This window comes from Eptesicus fuscus, chromosome 12 (genome assembly GCF_027574615.1).
Source record: "Eptesicus fuscus isolate TK198812 chromosome 12, DD_ASM_mEF_20220401, whole genome shotgun sequence".
NCBI classification, from domain to species: domain Eukaryota; kingdom Metazoa; phylum Chordata; class Mammalia; order Chiroptera; family Vespertilionidae; genus Eptesicus; species Eptesicus fuscus.
This window is the reverse complement of record NC_072484.1, coordinates 31,340,927-31,360,764: the sequence shown is the minus strand read 5'-3', so window position 1 is coordinate 31,360,764 and position 19,838 is coordinate 31,340,927. Positions and strand designations below refer to the sequence as shown.

At 52.1% G+C, this 19,838-nt stretch overlaps 1 protein-coding gene across 1 annotated transcript; it reads right to left on the bottom strand.

The window, feature by feature from the left end:
- Window positions 1-4,012: 4,012 nt before the first annotated feature.
- On the bottom strand, window positions 4,013-11,546 carry SLC52A3 (solute carrier family 52 member 3). Its single transcript, XM_008140988.3, has 4 exons — window positions 10,935-11,546; window positions 7,538-8,037; window positions 5,605-5,728; window positions 4,013-5,166 (listed from the first exon to the last, which is right to left on the bottom strand). Exons 1-4 carry the CDS (start codon window positions 11,499-11,501, stop codon window positions 4,954-4,956), a joined length of 1,404 nt encoding a protein of 467 aa, XP_008139210.3. The 5' UTR covers window positions 11,502-11,546; the 3' UTR covers window positions 4,013-4,953.
- Window positions 11,547-19,838: the final 8,292 nt, after the last annotated feature.

Genomic DNA, 19,838 nt, shown 5'->3' with positions numbered 1-19,838 from the left:
TGGAAAGCTTGGCTTCCTTTGTTACCGGGGAAACCCAAGCCTCCCTCCTGCTCTCTGTGGCTGTAGCCATCTTGGTTGGGTTTATTTGCATATTTGCTCCTGATTGGCTGGTGGGCGTGGCTGGTGGGTGTAGCAGATTTAGGGTCAATTTGCATATTACTTTTATTAGGTAGGCTATATATCACTCCAGTCCTCTTTCTGTGTGATTGTATGTGTGTGAGTGTGTGTGTGCATCTATATATACATATAGAGGAGCGTACATTTAAGAATATGAGAATTCTGCGGTTAAACCACATAGAAGCTTATTTCTCTGTCACATTAAATCTGGGTCCCAGTAGGAACGGTGGCTCCATAGTCATGATTTCAGGCTCTTACTATGTGTTTCCTGTATTATTCTCGACCTCTGGCTTCCTCCTCATAGTCTAAGACAGTTGCCCCAGATCCAGCCATCACATCTGCATTCCCACCAGCACGAAGGGGTAAGTGGGGAGTGGAGGTCCTGCTTCTGCCTTTTAAGTACACCACCTGGAAGTCATACACATTATTCTTGGCAATGTTTGTCTGAATGTAAACACATGGCCGTTTATAGCCACAAAGAATCCCGGGAAATGTGTTCTTTACTCTGGGCTCCCATGTGCCTAGCTAAAAGTCAGGGGCTCGCCCTAGCCGGCTTGGCTCAGTGGATAGAGCGTCAGCCTGTGGACTGAAGGGTCCCAGGTTCGATTCTGGCCAAGGGCACATGCCTGGGTTGTGGGCTCGGTCCCCAGTAGGGGGCGTGCAGGAGGCAGCCGATCAATGATTCTCTCATCATTGCTGTTTCTATCTCTCCTTCCTTCCTCTCTGAAATCAATAAAGAAATATATTTAAAAATAAATAAGAGTCAGGGGCTCTAGGACTATAAAGAAATAGGAAAATGGACATTATAGCAACTAGCAGGGCTTCATTCTCTCAATAATAATAATATCTTTCCTCAGCAAAAGAGAAAGTTCTGTATCTTATCTTTCATTCTAACCATTGAACCCTGTGAGAGGACAACCCCCCTTCCCCCAGGCCAAACTACAAGTTGTAATAGAGCAACTTTCTTAAGGCACACCCAGAAGCCAGCTGCTGCCAGCAATTTCCAAAGGGAAGGCGTTTCATTTGCCAGGGCACTTCCCCCAGATTTGACCTTTGATAAATCTATTGAGAAAATCAGAAAAGGCCACCCCATTGCAAAACCAGAATTGCAAGACAAGGTGTGTGACAAACCTTCTCTGGTGAGCGAGTTTCAGCCCCTCTACTAGTCACTCTTAAAGCGATACATTAGACTTTGTGTAAATCACATCCTGCTACAAAAGCACTCATTTCTCATTCCTTCTTTTCACTTCCAGAGGAATTTGAGTGTGTGTGTGTGTGTGTGTGTGTGTGTGTGTGTGTGTTGGAGTGGAGACCATGGGACTGGATTGAAGTTTTCTGTTTATCTTTTTCTTTTTCTTTCTTTAAATTTATTGATGAGAGAGAGAGAGAGAGAGAGAGAGAGGAACATTGATTTGTTGTTCCACTTATTTATGCACTCATTGGTTGATTTTTGCATGTGCCCTGACTGGGGATCAAACCCGCAGCCTTGGCATATCAAGACGATGCTCTAACCAAGTGAGCTACCCAACTGGGGTAAAGTTTTCCATTTCTATTTGAAATATTTCTGTTTCAAACCAGAAGACAATGAGCCAGGAGAGGCCCTTGATCTCCATCTGAAGCCAAGGTTTCCTTGACTAGTTCACGTGCTTTGAGACTCATGCCTCTGACACAGAAATATAAAGTAATACAGAGCCTAGGTGGCCCGGGTCCAAGTCCAGGCTCTGCCACTCACTGGCTGTGTGGCCTCAGCCAAGATACTTAACCTCTCTGTGCCTCAGTTTCTTCATTTGCAAAATAGTGCTCGAAATAATAGAAAATTATTTTTAGGGCTTCTGTAAGATTACTCAGTAAAGTCTCAGGAAGAACCCAGGGCTTGGGGTCCTTCCTCAGCAGATGACCACAGGAATGCCCCCTCCCCCTCCCCCCGGCATCTGGTCAACTAGGAAGGGTGGCAGTGGGAAGGCGCTTTAGGGCTATAAGGTTGATGGTCACCGTGGTGGACAGCAGTGAGGATGAACAGGGTAGGTGCTCCCTCTTGGGGCATTCCCATGCTGACCTACCCCGAGGAAGCGTGCTGGTGTAATCCCTACCGATTCTCTTTCAGATGACTCTGCGGGCCTCTCCTTAAAGTCCTGGCCCGATTTTACATTTCCAAGTTCCCGGGCCACTTCCTCCGGGATAAGTGTGCAGTGTGGTACCTGGGTATTTGTGCCATCAGTTCATTAGAAAGAACCCTGGATTCAGAGCGAGGGTCTGGGCCCTGACTCTTTGCGGTCCGTTTTCTGGGGGGCTCTGGCTGGGTCATTCCCCATCTGGACCACTGCTAGCACACCACCCCGTCTGCAGGGCCTGGGACCCACACCGAGGCTCATGCGCTATGTCTGAAGCTTTAGAAGATGCTCACTTAAAACAGAAAGGCCTTATAAAACGGGAGGGAGGTGCGTTTATCATCCCCGCTGTCCAGAGGAGGAGACAGCGCTAACTAAAAGGTTGTCATGCCATCAGGGATGGTGAGTGAAAGCAAAACCACAGAGGGGCGTGGAATGAAGGCGCCTCGCGCATATACTGTCGCTTGCCTTCCCACCTCGTCCTTGGCAGCACACGCTCTTCTGCGTCTGCTCTCCGTGTGTGTAATTAATCTTGGAGCATCTTCCTGCGTCAGCAGAGATCTTGCTCATTATCGACTCCAGCCTTCTTCCTGAGAGGGAACGCCCTGAAGCCACCTGCACGGCCTGGTGAAGGCTGACACAAACCGGAGAACGTCTCCCTGGGTTCAGAAGGGAGACATCCCTTCTCCCTTGTCTTAGAGCGTTTACTTTAGAAATCCCAGCACGCCTCACCCAGCCTACCTTCAGTGCTAGTCTTCCAGCTGCAAAACAACCTCCCCTCATAGATACGAGTTTTCCCTCTGTGGATAAGGACAATTAGCTAACACGCAGCCACCCCAAACCAGGTGAATTCCGGGTGAACTGTGACAATTGGTGCCGACTGGCCGTCCCCCAGAGGTCATCGGTTGTATTTGCTTGTACATAAGAGAGGGGTTCCTCTCCGCCTGTGCAGCTCATGGGTGGATTGCCTGTGATGTGCACCAGTATTACCGCTTATTCAGTAATAAGGCCGTTTTCTTTCTCTTCTACTTTTGTGGAGAGGCTTTCTGGGTTAGTGGGAGACTTTAACACGTTAAGCGCCAAGCCTGTTTTGTCTTCCTTTCCGTGTAGCCCGCGATACCCGATTTCACCGATATGCTGGCGGCACCAGTGACGGACCGGCCCAGACGGAAAGTGTAGTGTCAGGCACTGGTGACTGACATGGCGCTTAACGTGTTCAAATAAATCTTGTCTTTAGCACGTTCTGCAGGGGGCTGGTTAAGTGAATTTGGCATCTCCATACAGTGGGACACTATGCAGTCAGGACAAAGAACACAAACGCTCTCTCCATTGTCGTTGCTGAGGCAAAGTGCAAGCTTCAGAGTAGTTCATATTTTTTTTCTGTAAAAGGACTCTATCTGTATTTTCTCACATTGGCATAATTTCTGGAAGAGCAAATAAGGGACTAAGAAAAAGTGCTCGTGTGTGTTAAGAGGAACTGGGTGGATGGGGGAGAGAAGAGGGATGGGATTTTTTTTGTTGTTGTTTGCTGAACACTATTTTATATTTTCTGATTTTTGAAACATGTGACTATGTTATCTGTTATAAATAAGTTAAAAGGAAGGGGTGGTAGCTAGCCAACTAAACAAACCACGAAGGAAAGAAACCCCAGGTCCAGACCTTCTCTAAGCATTTGATTCTGTTCATTTCTGAGCTCAGTCTTGACCTTGAAGTCAACTGAACGTGAATTATATTGACACATTTTTAGGGTTCATGGTGGACTTTTTCTTGGAAGGCTGACCTTAGTGTAAAAGCAGGGAATGTCTTTATTTTAAAAAACACACAAAGTAAGATAAAAAAAACAATCAGGTAAAACAACAGTCAGGTAACTAATGCACTCCTCCTCCCTCCAGGCGGCAGCCCTGCTTCACAGGGTCCTTGCTGTCCAGGGTCCAGCCTTGCTGAGTTGGGGGTGGGGCACTCGCTTTCAGAGGCTTGGTGTAGCCCCTCCCCCATCATCTCTCTCTGCCTCTCAGGAGGTCATGGGTCAGGAGGGATGATGGGAAGGGGTGAGAGGGATACAATGTCCCTCCATACTGCGAATCAGGGAGCCAACATGCCAGAGATTCCACCATTAGCCGCATCTTCTAGAAGCTCCTCTGAGGACAGCGGGGAAAGGATATGGGGCAGGGGTCATCTCTCAAACCCTGGCCACTGTAGGTGGTGTTGATTGTCACTCTTATTATGACTGTTGGGTATCAGATCAGGAAGTGGCCCAGGCACTTTTGCCACACGCTGGTGTCTCCCTTTCATCCCTCTGTCAGGTGTATGAGGTAGGTGCTATTTAGTATAATCCCCGTTTTATGGATGAGGAAACAGGCACAAAAAAATCAAGTGACTTCCCCAAGGTCGCACAGCTTGTAAGGCCCGCTCACTCTCAGCTGTTGCCCTTCGAACACCCTTGAGCCTGCCTCCAGCTGGGTGCTCCAAGTCAGTTCTCTCCCAAGCGTGAGGGAAGGACGCTCTGAAAGAGTGGAATTGCAAGCACTGTGACTCAGAGCTGGGGGAGGGCTGTGCTTTGCATTTCCAGGCTCCCTGGGAGGGAGGCCTGTGGAATTAGCCACCTTAAGGAGGGGAGTTTGTGTTGATGGTTCAAGTCCTCAGGCTCTGCCTCAGAGAGCCCCCCAACACTTTCCCAGTGACCTTGGGCCCTTGCCTTGACTCCCTGGGTTCCCAGTTTTCGGTTGGCCTAGGCGGGGCACTGCAGGCTGCAGGAGTCAGCGGATGAGAAGAGCCGCCACACGTTGACCAGCGGGAACATGAGCAGAGCTCCGAGCAGCGAGCCCAGCTGCACCGCCGCCCCACACCACAAGAGGGCGCTGCGGCTACGGTCGCGCAGGATCACGCCCAGCATCACCTTGACATAGCTCAGACAGCCAATGAAAAGCACCCACGAGGCCACCTGCAGGGACAGGGTAGGAGAGATGCAGAGTGCAGGGGGCTCTGGGGCGACCCCTAGAGGCCAAAGGTGTAGGATGACCTAATAGGGCTAAGGGAACCCCATGATTTGACCCCTCCCCAAGGGCAAAGGAGAGCCCAGCGGTTTTTCCCTCCCTCATGATCAAGTCAAGGGACTGTGGGAGAAAGCCACTGCTGACAAAGACAAGGTGGGGAACGTGTGGCTTTCCTAGGAGAGGCTGAGCCACTACCTTGGACTGCCCACCTCACCTTCTCAAGTCTCCTCTCCCAAATGAGCAGCAACCCCCTCACCACCATCACCCCCACCCTGCCACCTGGGGCTCCCCAAGAGAGCAACCAGAGACTGCTCAACAGAAAGGGCTGTACCCCCTGTCTCCCAGGCCTGGCCAGGCGAGGGGCCCCTGTGGGAGCAGATACTTACGATGGCGACTTCTCCAATCCAGTGGCCCTGCATGAGGGGGCAGGGGCTCATCACCGCCATAGCCATGTTGTAGGCCCCAAAGCCGGTCCCAAGTACTGTGAGGACCCCCAGGAAGAGCAGAGACCTAGGGCAGAGCGGGGGCGGTGAATGGAGTCGTGAAAAGCCTGACCGCTGCCTCCCCCAATCTGGGAGCCACGTGGGATGGTCAGCATCTCTAGGGTTAGAGGTTAGATCCCTGTGGAAACTTCCAGGCCACCAGGCTCCCGTGGGTCAGTGAGGCTCCTGAGGGAACAAGGCTGGCCTAAGTCACCCTGAGCGTCCATGGCAGGCCCAGCATCCCAGCAGGAGAAGCAGAATGCCTCTGGGGGATACACGGACCTGGTTCTAGTCTCAGTTCCACCATGTAAGCTGGAAGATTGGTCCCTGAGCCTCAGTTTCCTCACCTGGGAAATGAGCCCTGGGGGACCTGTGGGAGCAGAGCGTGCAGTGTCTGGCCCTGGCCATGGGCCCTACCTAATATTTCACCCGCTGCCATTTCCTCCGGCAACGCCCCCCACCTTAGACAGGAAGCTGGGCTAGAGACGGTGGCTCTGAGCAGGGCACTGGCACTGGCCCTGCAGGTGTGGTGTGTGACCTCGGGAATCCCTCTCTTCTGGCCTCAGCTACCTGTCTATAACTGAGGTCTGCAGGGTCTGGGGGCCCAGGGGCCAGCTTGGATGCCTTCCATTCAGAGTCCAGGTCTGACATTGAGGACACTGTCCTTCCCTCACTTGAAGTCTTGCCCCGGCGGTCCTCTTAGCCTATGTTCAGAACACCAAGGCTGCTCTGTGCGGGGTGAGAGCAGAGGGTCTGCCCCTGCCTCTGAGGCCTCTTTCTGCTCCAAGATTCTTGGTTCCGTGACTCTCAGATTCTGTATTGCTAACGTTCTGGGCGTCTCAGGTTCCACAGCTCTGCCGTCTCTGGTCCTGCTTCCCCAGAAATCTCCAGCCTCCATCCGTTTTTACTCCCCAAGGAAGACAACTCAGCTTTCTGGCAAATGGACATTTTCTGTCTTAATTCTCCTGCACTCATTCTCTCTCCTTCCGGGGCTGGGGGAGGTGGGTGTGGGCAGGGCTAGGGGAGGTGGTTGTCAGGCTAGGGGAGGTGGAGGTGGGCAGGTGGGGGTGAGAAGGGCTGGGGGAGGTGGGTGTCAGGTGCAGGTGGGCAGGACTGGGGAAGGTGGAGGTGGGCAGGGCTGGGGGAGGTGGGGGTGTGCAGGTCTGAGGCCAGTGAGGGCATGCAGGGCAGAGGGGTACATGGGAGACTGTGGGACCTAAGGTTTCCAGACCCCAAGGTGAGCTTTTCTCCCTGGTGGGTCTGAAGCCTTTGCGTCAGAAACTCTTAAGTTGCTTATTAGACTTTGAAATCCCAGGTGCTCTCTGGGCTGGCTCAGCCAGCATTCCATCCATCTGCCCCGCCGTTCTGAACCGTGGCTGTAAGGAACCAGCCTGGGCCGGAGGCAGGAGGGCGGGGCTGAAATCCGGGCTGTGAAGCAGGGCCCGCCTTTCTCTGAGCCTCAGGGGTTCCATTCGTAGATGGGCACCTCACTTCCTGCCTGGGGCCAATGGCCGTGATGGCGGACACACTGGACCTGCCAGGCTCCGAGCTTTACAAAATCAGCTCATCTCCGGCTCCCGGCCACCCTCGGAGGTAGAACCATTATTATCCCCGTTTTTCAGATAAGAATCCCTGAGGCACCGAGGGGTGGGGTGACATGTCCAGGACCACACAGCTAGTAAGTGGCAGAGCTGGAATTTGAACCCAGGCCATCGGGCTCCAGAAACCATATAATTAACCTCTACACACACCGCTGACGGTCGGGGTCTGGAGCTCTGGTGTTCGAAAACGAAGTGCGCCCCCAACCCGAGCTCCCCAGGGCCAGTAGGCAGCAGACCTGTTAGGCAGGAACACGGAGAGGAAGCAGGCCAGCGGGTTGGCCATGGAGCTGAGGGTGGCGGACAGGTGGTAGGCCACCGGCCCGTAGGACAGGCAGGAGTAGGTCTGCACGGAGGGCAGCACGCCGTTGGTGAGCGCGTTCACGAAGGCCACCAGGCCGTAGATGAAGAGCAGGCGGGCTGGGTAGCGGGGCGCCGCCTTCTCGTCCGCAGGCTCCTGGCTCCTGCTGTCCGCTGGGCCGGCGGGGCCCGGGCCCTCCTTCAGTGGCCGGATGGAGTAGAGGGTGACCTGGGAGGTGAGCAGGTCTTCCGTGGAGGTCTTACAGCGCCGGGGGTGACGCTGGAGGAGGAAGAAGGCGAGGAGGGAGCAGGCCATCATGAAGGAGAGCAGCAGGAAGAAGACCAAGGGCGAGAAGTGGGCAGGGAGGTAGCGGCTTTCCAGATGGGCCCCGGGGGGCGCTGTCCCGGTGAGGCCAGGCACAGGAGTGCTGCCATTTCCCTGGGGAAGACAAAGCAAGGGTTATCGGGTCCCTGGGTGATGCTGGGACACAGGGAAAAATCATTCATAAGGATGATACACAACAAATTTGATGCATTATTATTAATTAGTGTGTGATGAATAATGTACACGTGACAACTGAAGTCATGATATAAATGCTCATATTGACCGACTGCTGACTGGGCACCACACCTCGCATGCAACAGCTGGTGTGCACCTCCTGACAGCCCTGTGCAGGGGGGGCCATATCCCGGGTTTACAAGGGACAGAGGTGTCAGGACAGATTCGTCTTACCTGAGGGTCACGGGAGTATGTGGCAAAGCCAGTCCACTTGGTTCTTTCGGACTCAGCTCTGCCTCTTCCTACTCTACAGCCCTCCAAGGCTGGCAACTACATAGATGTTCAGAGGAGGGTGGGCTGGGGACCAGCCAGTGGGAGAGCAGCCCCATCGGACTCACTCTGTGGTGATGTGGCCCTAGGGTGGCCAGATAGATCTCTTTTCAAGAGCTACCTGCCCAGCCGGTGTGGCTCAGTGGTTGAGCATTGACCTGTGATTCCAAGTCAGGGCACATGCCCGGGTTGTAGGCTCCATTCCCAGAGTGGGGCAGGCAGGAAGCAACAGATCAATGATTCTCTCTCATCACTGATATTTCTATCTCTCTCTCCCTCTCTCTCCCTTGCTCTCTGAAACCAATAAAAGAATATTTTTTTTTTAAAAAAAAGAGCTATCAGCCCTAGCTGGTTTGGCTCAGTGGATAGACCGTCAGCCTGCGGACTGAAGGGTCCTGGGTTCAATTCTGGTCAAGGGCACAAGCCCAGGTTGCGGGCTCAATCCCCAGTGGGGGACATGCAGGAAGCAACCAATCAATGATTCTCTCTCATCATTGATGTTTCTATCTCTCTCCCCCTCTCCCTTCCTCTCTGAAATCAATAAAAAAATATATATGTATTAAAAAAAAAAAAAGAGCTATTCTTAGAAAATCCCCCAGGTGGATAAAGGTTGAAGTAACCCAGGGAAAGAGCAAAGAAAGGGTGTTGCTACTTTTAATTTTGGCTTTTTAACTGGATTGCTTACAGAGTCTGAACAAAACCTTTGCTGGTTAAATGAGACCCTGGACTCTCTTTGGTTCAAAAAGAGAAAGGGTAAAAAGAGAAAGGATACTTGCATCCCCAACCTGAATAGCCAATGGGTTGACAACAGCTGGTGCGGACCCCGAATCCGGAGTGGTGGAGAGGGGCACCAGGGGCCGTTCTGTGTGGTAGGGCAGCCGATTCGGGAGAAGCTGGTGGGAGCCTCAGGAGAAGGGCAGGATGCCTTAGAATGGGTTCACACCGAGAGGTCTGTGCCTGGGAGAGTCACGGTCCTGGTAGGTCCTTGGGGGCCCTTGCTCAGGTATCCCTAGGTGACTAAGAACCTTTGTGGGGTGGCCAGAAGAAAATGTCCTACAGGGATACAGGGATGGCCTATAGGGATATCCACTACATTTGGCGCGTCTGAACACGGGTACATAAAGGCTGGTTTTCCCCAAAAGTCTGTTCAGACTCTATGGATCTCAAAGAAAAAACTAAAATTAACGTGGGAAACCACACCTCCGAGGCCAACAAGCCCATGATAGTCAGCCTCCCATTGATGCTGAGATGAGGACCCTTTGGTACTTCTAAATTAAACGTTGGTGCACCCCATTAGGAAAAGCTGGCTGCAAAACCAGGCAGAACGAATGGAAGACATATCTAATTGGTCTCTTGAAGCTTCAGAAAGAGGATTTAGATAAATGGATCCACCTGCGATGTTGGTTAGGCGTCAACCCAGTTCTTTGAGGTATTAAAAATGGCTGTCCTTGTTTTCAAAGGGGGAAGGTCATTTGGAACTTGCCTTGTCAACGGCAGATATAAATTGTAAATGTCTCCGAAAAGAACGGGATCCAGCTGTTCTTTTATAAACTAGTGTGCCTATATAGGTATGTTGTAAAAGTGAAATGATTTTCTACCTCCGGATATTGCTAACATTAATTTAAAGGCAAGCGCTGAAATTCTCAGAAATACGGAAACCAACTCAAATGCTTCTCAAGTTCACATGATCTCAGATTAATCCTTAGTTAATAAAATTTAGTTAAAGTCCGTTGGTTTGAGTAGAACACATATTTTTTCTTTAGTTATTGATTTTAAACATAATATTTATACAGGGTGTCCCCCCCAAATGTACACACTTTAACAGCTGATAGCTCAGTTTTGAAAATGAAGTGTATTTTGATAAACACTGACTTTAGAATTATTCAGAGTGTGTGCATACGTTTTTGGGGGGTACCCTATATTTTACCTGGGTTTACAAAAATAAATTTATGTTAATAATTGAATTTGATGTCTATGAAATATGTTTCTAGAATAAAATGCCTTCATAAATTTAAGCTAAAGAATGCTAATTGCTTACTTCTTAGTTTTCATTAGAAATTGCTAAGGGTTAAAATCTTAATGTGTGTCGGGATACATCTGCAGTGTTCCAGAGGATCCCTGGCGCACCCCAGAGGTTTGTTTCCCTGTTAAATGGCGTGGGAAGTACTGTGAAATAGACAAGGAACAACTCCTGGGGTAATTGTGTGGTTAAACAATGCTGGTAAATTAAACAGCCGGGGCCTCGGGAAACCCAGGACAGCCTCGTGGTTCTCTACGGCTCCCTACCAATGGGTGTTTAACTCAGAAGCCAATTGTCCCCACGCTCAGAGTCTCATTTAATTGGTCTGGCTGTGGGGGGCCCCAGTAGTGTGTTTCAGTAGCTCTCCCAGGTCATCTCAAGTGTAGCCAGGTCAAGGGCACGGGGCCACCCAACATTTCGGAAATCCGAGCCCCCCGCACGGCCTTGCCGTGACCGCGTGCGGAGCGCCGCGCCGTGGGGTCCGTACCTGCGGGATGTCGATCTTCCTCACGGTGCTGGGGCTTGAGGTGTTGTGAGGTGTCTCGGTGACGTTGACGCAGGTGGTGAGACCCGAGCCCTGGGCAAGAGCCACCAGGGCAGGCAGGAGGCCGCTGAGTCCCTCACCCACAAAGTAGGTGGTGAGGTAGTGGGTGGACAGCTGGCTCATGAAGGGCAGGAAGGTGACGGAGGAGGTGCAGTCCACCAGGGCCAGGAAGAAGGTGAGGACCATGAAGGTGATGCTGTGGTGGCTGCCCTGCACCCAGGAGGTGACGTTCCAGAGGAAGGCAAAGAGGGTGCAGACCACGGTGCCCACACCCAGCACGGCGAAGACGACGGGCACCTCGGACATGTAGCCAGGCCGGAAGTGATGGAGCAGGGTGAAGAGGAGGGGCCCGATGTTGGCCAGCTGGATGATCACCGTGAGGTAGGAGGGCAGGTACCAGCCTTCGGGCAGCTCCGCCACCAGCAGGGGCAGCTCCACCCAGATCCCGTTGATGGCCACCCAGGAGCCCATCCCGAAGGTGCAGACAAGCAGGTGCATCAGGAGGGCCATGGTGATCTCGGTCCGGGCCAGAGGCTGCCACCGCCCGGAGCAGCCGGCAGCAGGGCCTACAGAGCAAAAGACCAGGTGAGCGATGTCAGGTTCACTGTCGAGCTCAGGGTGGGGAACATCCTGCCCACAGGCTGCCTACGGCCCGAGAAATCATTGGGTCTGGCCCTGCCAAGGCATTAGGGGTGAGTCCATTAAATGGTTGACCACATATAGCGGGCTGGTTTTTAAGTTGATAATTTTGTAGAATGATGTTATACGTATCCAAATGGCCCTTGGCAGAAAAAAGGGTCCCATCCCTGGTAGCAAAAGACTGGGCTTTGGGCCCACAGTTTTCTCATATTTTTCCCTTCATGAACAAGTGGGCTTTGTGTGTGTGTGTGTGTGTGTGTGTTTTAAGCAGGAAACATGAACAAATTCCTTTATAACTAACCTTCCAGTAGGAAAGACTTTTTAACCATGACTTGTAAAGCCTGAGATCACCAAAGAAAAGTCTGATACATTCAACTGCGTAAATATCAAAACAGAAAAGCAAACCAACAAACCACACACAACAAAAGCCATGGCCAGGTGGCTCAGTTGGCTGGAGTGTCTTCCCACACACCGCACACCGAAACGTTGCCGTTAGGTTCCCCATCAGGGCACATACTTAGCTTCCAGGTTTGATCCCTGGTCACGGAGCTCTTCCCCTCTCTAAAGTCAGTAAAAACATACCCTCAGGTGAGGATTAAAACAACCACAAAATACTCCCTGCGAAAAATGCACCAGCAAGATCAAGAGACAGATGACACCCTGAGGGGAAGTATTTGCAATGTGGATCACAGACAAAAGGCTCATCTTCCTAATACATAAAGAGTTTTTAGAAAATTAAGAACAAAAAGACCCAATAGCGAGGTGGGAAAAGGATATGAAATGTTCAGAGAAAAAGTACAAGTAAGTCTTAAACACATGAAAAGATGATCACCTTCATTCATGGGAAATGTCACTTAACCATGACTCCAAGGTGCCGTTTCTCACCATGAGATTGTCCCAGAGGTTGCCTGCCCTGGACAAAACCGTGCATGCATGAGGTTCCTACTTCCGGTGGCCTTGCTGGTAACAGCAAAATACAGAAAATGACCCAAGTGCCTGTCAGTAAGGGAGGGGCTAAAAAAAAAAGGAATGTCTGAGTTGGAATGCTCCACACCGGTAAAAGGAATGAGGAACGCGGGAGCCCTCCCGGGCTGACAGGGACAGGTCTCAAGGTTATGTTGATAAGGGAACAAAGTCGAGGTAGGTAGACAGTGTGCTGCCTTTTGGATTCAGGAAACATGGAGGAAGGTATGTTCTCTTGTATTTGCACAAAGCCGCTCTTGAAGAACACACAGGAACCACGGGGGTGTTGGTGGCGCCTATACAAAAAGATCTCTAGCCCTGGCCGGGTGGCTCAGTTACTCGGAACATCGTCCCGTACATCAAAAGGTTTCGGGTTCGATTGCCAGTTGGGCACATACCTAGGTTGTGGGTTCTATCCCTGGTCGGGGTGTGTGAGGGAGGCAACAGTTGGGTTTCTCTCTCACATCGATGTTTCTCTCTCCCTTCCTCTCTCTCTCAAATCAATAAACATATTCTCGGCTGAGAATTAAAAAAAAAAAAGATTTGCAGACCTTTTTATATAGTGTTGACTATATAAACAAGTAATCATACTATTACAAAGAAGGTTACTTAACATAAAATTCCAACCTGGCATTTTCTTGTGACAATATAGAACTCCCTAGCTGGACAGGCCCTCAGAGACCACCTAACTCCGACCCTTCGGAGGACCGTTCTGTCACCTGCTTACCACCGTCCCGTGAGCCGTGTCACACCGCCTGCGCCCTTATGCTCTTTGATCTCCCCTCAGTATAAGCAAAGATAGAGGAGAGGCCAGAAGCCAGACTCTGGAGCCAGCTGCCTGGGCTTGAACCCAGCTCTGCCACTCACTGGGGTGACGTTGGGCACGGGACTGCCTCTCGGGACCTCATTGTCCCCCTCTGTAAATAGAGGAGGATGACAGCATCCACGAGACCCTGGTATGTTAGTGAGCTGCTGTTGTCCCGATTGTGCCTGCCACACGGTAGCTGAGGGTCAGCTGTTATCACTATGGTGAAATGCCAGGTTTGGGGACATCGGCATTGTTTTCTAATTCACATGAAAAATGGACACGTGGCTATTCAAATTTAAAAAGGGAAGATAATTCCCCACGAGGAGCCACATGCAATTGCCAGCGGTACATGCACCATCCTGGAGGAGAGAAATGCCAGAGTCCATTGGGCCAGTCCCCTCCTTTCACAGATGGGAAACGGTGGGTCTGCAGGGAGGGAGGGATTCTCCTGAGACGGAGGGAGGTGAGGTGGATTTGGAGCCAGTCCCCAGCAGCACTTGTCCCCGCCCCCATGACCCTGTGGTGACCCCTGGTCCTTTGGTTCTACGCAGTTCACACTGTCAGTCTTTAACTCCTGGTCTCTGTTCTTCTAGAATATGCAGGAGTCTCTCTCTCTCTCTCTCTCTGTCAATGAAAACATAACCTCGGGTGAGGATTAAAGAGAGAGAGAGAGAAAGAGAGAGAGATGTGAGAAACAGAGATCGGCTGCCTCCCATAGGCTCCCCAATTGGGGATGGATTCGAAACTGGGTATGTGCCCTGACCCGGAATCAGAATCTAACCTGAAACTTTTGTTGCCCGGGACAACGCCCAACCAACTGAGCCTCCAGGCCAGGGTGCGGGTGTCTCTGTGGCCTGCCTCACTCAGGGAAGTCTTGACACCACAGCAAGGTTTCCACACCCAGAACTGACTCTCAGGGCCCCTCTGCCTTCCTCCTTCCTCCACGGAGGGGACCCAACCCACCCTCCCGGACTCGCCTCTCCTCCGCCCTGGGAAGCTGCAGCAGAATGCAGTCTGACTGCTTTCAACCCGATCCACCCAACCCGACCCGACCCGCCGCCTCCTGTCCGGGCCTTCGCTAAGCCACCTAAGCTCTGTCTCTCACCTGTGAGGCTGGCCTAACAGCCCGGCACAGCCTGGCTCTGGGGCACCAAGGGGGCCCGTGGAGAAGAGCAGCTCCAGGCAATGGCCGCCTGCCTGGCTGCTCCCCGTTGCCTGTGCTGTGCTCCGAGCCTGGAGTTTTCCGCAGGGCCCGGTCCCCAGGAGGACCCCGTCCCAGGATGCCCAGCGCTGGGCCCAGGCGCCCTTCGTGTCAGGGTTTCTGGGGTGGACACATCCAGGCACATTTCCGGGGAGACGGAAGGCCTCGGAGGGCAGCGGGCTGCTTTGGGATCTGGCTCTGGAGGCAGAAGAGCTTTGGTCACTTGGCCATAACCAGACGGCAGACGTGTTGCTTTGGTTTGCTGCCTGTTATGAACCATTAGTTCCTGAAATCCGCAAGTTGGGGAGTGGCATACAAAACTCAAGATTTCTGGGTTCCTGGAGTGTTATGTCAAATCTCACAATAAAAATTGGGATGGGGATGAGGTGTATTTTATGTCTTCAGCCTTAATTTTTTCATTTCCCTAGTAGTTCATTTTTACTGGAAAAGTAAAAATTCAAGAGTTTGCAACAGATTGGAAATAAAGACTAGAGCTTGCCACGAGGGAATACAAGATGTCTGGTTTGTTGAGAATATTCTGGAAGACCGCACCAGGTCTACATGCCCACTGGCAGCCATCACTCTTGGCCCTCTTTCACTTAGGGTACTTGCCCGGGCCTCAACTGGCCCCATAGGCACTGGGACCCCTTATTTCTGAGCCCCCAGGATCCCTCACTAGCTGGGGGCAAACTGGGGGGCTGGAGTCCAGTCTTGGGCCTCTCTCTCAGTCCCAGACTCCAGGCACTGCCTCCCGCCACCTTACTGCTCTGTCCTGCAGTAAAATTCGGAGCCAGACGCCTCGGTTCAAGCCCCAGCTTCAACCCTTCCACGCTGGGCAAAGGACAGCCTCCTGTGCCTGGCACCTCTTCTGCAAAATGGGGAGGCTCCCAGTACCGGCAGCAGAACTGTAATGACCGTGAACTTGCAAAATGTTAGAATAGTGCCGGACACAGAGCACGTGCTCAATAAAACACGAACTGTTCCGATGACTGTTTTTCCTATTTCAGCAGATATATGAACCGCACTTGAAAACCTGCAACTACCCGGAACACACTTTTGGATACAACACAAGTAATTCCTGGTGTCATCACTTCCTCTTAACCAGTCCATAAGGGATGACTCAGCACCTCCTTTGTGGTCAGAGATCCGAGAGATGAAAACAGAAAAGCCACAGGGGATTTCCCCAGAGAAAGGTATAAGGAAGAGGTGTGTGGGCAGCGGGACTCAAGTGCAGCCACAGGCGAAGGCGCTGCTGGGACTAAATGGTGGTGGTGGGTAGGTGTGTGTGTGTGTGTGTGTGTGTGTGTGTGTGTGGCGGGGGCAGAGTGTCTCACCCTTCCTTGGCCAAGGCAGGTAACTCAATGGCTGCAAACTGGGGGCAGGTCTTCCTGGAGGAAGGGTGGAGCGGAGGACGGAGGGGATCTCTTTCAAAGACCAAGAGCTCTGGGATGTGAGGGCAATCTGGCTGCGACATCTGCCACCCCATTGATCTCCAAGGCTGACTCGGCTGGTGTCCCCACCCCCCCTCACCGTCCCTGTGCGTTCCCCCCCCCCCCGGAAGCTGCAGGGTCTGGGTCGAAGAGGACAGCCTTCCCTGATAGAGGAGGGGGCCATTCTCTGGTCCTGGATATACGAGTAGCTGCGCCCCCCTCTGGAACCTTCAAACAAGCTCTCAAAGCCAGGAGCTCTGCTTCGGCGTCTCAGCTCCCCACTGTGCTGCCCAAGACCCAGAGACAGGCGAGGCTGCCCTCTCCGCCTGAGACCAGACTGGTGTAAAGCGGCAGAATCCCACGGGAAAAAAGCTGCCCTGTGCCAACTCTGGCAGAGTTCTGATGGCCGTTTGTGAAACACTATGGAAGGAAGAAACAGGTGGAGCACGTGTGATAGTCCAAGAAGCTCATGAGCCATTCTTTCCTTCTTCCTCGGTGGTCCCCGAGACCAGGATTTTGGTTGGGCAAACAGCCACCGAGCTAAAGGACTACATTTCCCAGCCTCCCTGGTCGCTTAGGCATGGCCGTCGGATCAAGCCCGGACTAGGAGGTGGTAAGGGACTGGAGAACTCTCCTTGGGGATAAGGGAGTGTGCAGTTCTCTTCCTCTATCCTGCGGTCTGGAACTCGGATGCGACGGCAGAACTCCAGCAGCCGCGCTACCCCATGGGGGAGGGTGTGGGGCCGGATGGAGACGGGAGCTCCCCTGGACCCCGTGGCCCAGAGCCACCACACCAGCCCTGCTCTGCCTGCCACTGAATTATTTTGCTTATTTAGCGTTGTTTAAGCTGTCAATAAGCTTCTATTTTGTTTGACACTCTTATTTTATATACAGCAAAACACTGCCTAAGTGTACAGAGAGAGATACTCACGGTTGTATATTGACCAATTATAGTAACCAAGATTTAACGAGTATATGTATCTCCTTTACTACTAATGCCCCAACTGAGAAACTCAGGTCCTGCCCCGACTAGGAGTTGATAAAAATGAAAATCAAACAAAATCACTGACTGAGAGACATCTCACAGAGGCCCCAAAGGATTAGGAGTAAACTTGGGGCAAAGTCTGTCCCAGCCCCGACGGCAGAAGGTGCTGGGTGCGGAGTGATCAGTGCTGCGCCTGATAAACAGGAATAAGTAAACAATTAAAGGGGGCGAATGCACAGAAGCCGGTTACCTTTATCACCTCAGAAGCTATTAAACTAATGAGAGCGTTCAGCAAGGAGGCCGGTTACACATTTACGAAGCTGTAGTTTTCCCGCATGGAACCACCTCCAGAAAGCAGGACTTGCTACGGAGTCGTCCTTTGGGGAAAGCAAATAAAGCTGGGTTTCCTTCTTGTGCAACCCCCACACCCTCCAAGAGAAATCCATTGCAGAGGGACCAAATATTTTTTAAACTAAACAGAAAATTCGGCGGTCCCGTTAGGTTCGAATGAGCTGAGAAATCCCTGCCGCCTAGCGACGTCACAGCGCAGCATGTTCCTCCTGTGTTTGTGGCGATGCCGGTGTAAAGAGAGCGCGCGCGCGCGGCCAGCCCGGTAAGAGTACAGCTCACACGAGCGTGTGCAGTGCGTAATCCTTGATGCTGACAATCAACGGCTGTTGCTGGCTCATGCATTTACTGTGCTATACTTTGTATTATTGTGGCGTGTACTCTTTCCACTCATCAAAACAAAAGCTTTCTGTAAGACGGTGTGCCACGATACGTCGGCAGCGGCCTCACCCATCTCCTTTCCCACATCTCTCGATTGCATCACCTTCTCTTGTACGTGAATTAGTCTAGCGAGGTTTTGTACAGTGACACGCTGAGCAGGCTGGTGGCCCAGGTGTGTAGGTTCTATAGACCCTATATAGTAACAATAACAATAACAACAACAACATCGTCTAAGGACGCCTCTCAGAATGTCCCTGCTGTAAAGTGGCACATGACTGTAATAAAAATGCCCAGAGGACATCATATAGATAGCAGATATTGCCAAGGACCTGGGCAGGAATGAGGCTGGGCCAGTATGGCTGGAGCAGTGAGTGGGCGTGGTAGGCAGACAGGGGCAGGCAGGAAGGCCAGGAGCCTGGGTTTAATGTCTGGGCAATAGGTCCCCTGCGCTGAGAGCCTGAATCCCCACGCCCCACAGCGCTGAGTTCTCTGGATTCTGACCGAGGCCCTGGCACAGCTGTGTGATCTGGCTCTTGGAGTCTCCGTTTCCTTATCTGGAAACCCATCCCCTTTGTGGCTCCCCGGCCTCGGCCCACTCGCGGCCAGCCACACCAAGTGCCACGTGCTTTGGACGGAGAGACACAGCCGTCGGTGACGAGGAGAGGGGCAACGTCAAGGACAGCGGGCGAGGGACCTGCCTGGGGAGAGGCCCGGTCGCTTTCAGAGAACTAAGGAGCCGCTCAGCATGACTAGTCCTCGGAGTACATTGAATGATTATCTCTGTTTTCTGTGTTTTAGATACAGGGACCTTCCAGCTCTGGTTCACTCACTTAACCAGTATTTACCGGGTCCTTGCTGTGTGCTAGACAACATCTCTGCTCCCAGGGAAGTGTGAGAAGCAGTCCCTAAGCAAAGCAACAGAAATGTCAAGCAAGGCAGCCTCCGGTAAGGGCAGTGGAGGACGGGGAAGCTGGGAGGAGCGGGCCATGGAGCTGGCTGCAATCACAAATGGAGTTGTCCGAGGGAACAGGAGAGGTGGGAGGGGGCCATGTGAGGGGAAAGAGTAGTCCAAGGGGCGGGAACAGCAAGTGCCAAGGCCCTGCGGTGGGGCCTCGCCCGCCACGCCCCAGAAGCAGGTCTTGGTGTTGGAAGAAGAGCCAGGAGCTGCAGCGGTGTAAATGGAGATGGGCCTTGTAGGCGAGAGTTTGGGTGTTTTCTCTGAGCCAAAATCCTCATTGCGAGGCAGAGGACCAGCTCACTCTAATTTAGTTTTAAAAAATATATATATACATATTTTCATTGATTTCAGAGAGGAAGGGAGAGGGAGAGAGAGAGAGATAGAAACATCAATGATGAGAATCGTTGATCAGCTGCCTCCTGCACACTCCACACTGGGGATCAAGCCCAAAACCTGGGCAGGTGCCCTGACCGGGAATCAAACCAATACCTCCTAACCACTGAGCCACACCAGCCGGGCTCTAATTTAGTTTTTAACAGAATGTGGGGGGGGGGGGGCAGGGTGGAGGCACAGGTGAAACCTATTAACCTGTTAGGAAGCTGGTGTAGTGATTCAGGTAAAAAAGATAATATAGTAACAATAACAGTAATAGCAACCACAACAATAGTTTATTGGCTGCTTATTTTGCCAGGCCCCGTGCTAAGCACTTTATACACATTATCCATCAAATCCTCTCAGCACTCCTAAGGCAAGCATTGTGATGACCGCCATTTTATAGAAGAGGAAACTGAGGCACAGAGAGGGAAAGTGATTTACCTGAGGTCACCCAGCCGGTCATTTGGGAGCTGAGATTTGAGCCCAGGCAGGTCTGAATGTGGACTCAGCCCTCTTAGCCAGCCTGGGGTGAGGGCCTGATGAAGGCTGCAGGGACCAAGCCTAACAGGATCCCTTTTCACTAACTCCAGCACAGGATCCCTTTTCACTAACTCCAGCACGTGGGCTGGGAAGGCGGAAGCCCTGGAGAACCTTCTGCCGTTGTGGGAGACCAGAAACCTAAGGCTGTGCTTCGAATGAGACACGCAAAGGCACTCCCATAAAAGGTGGGCAAACAGAGGAGCCAGGAGAGCCCCAGGC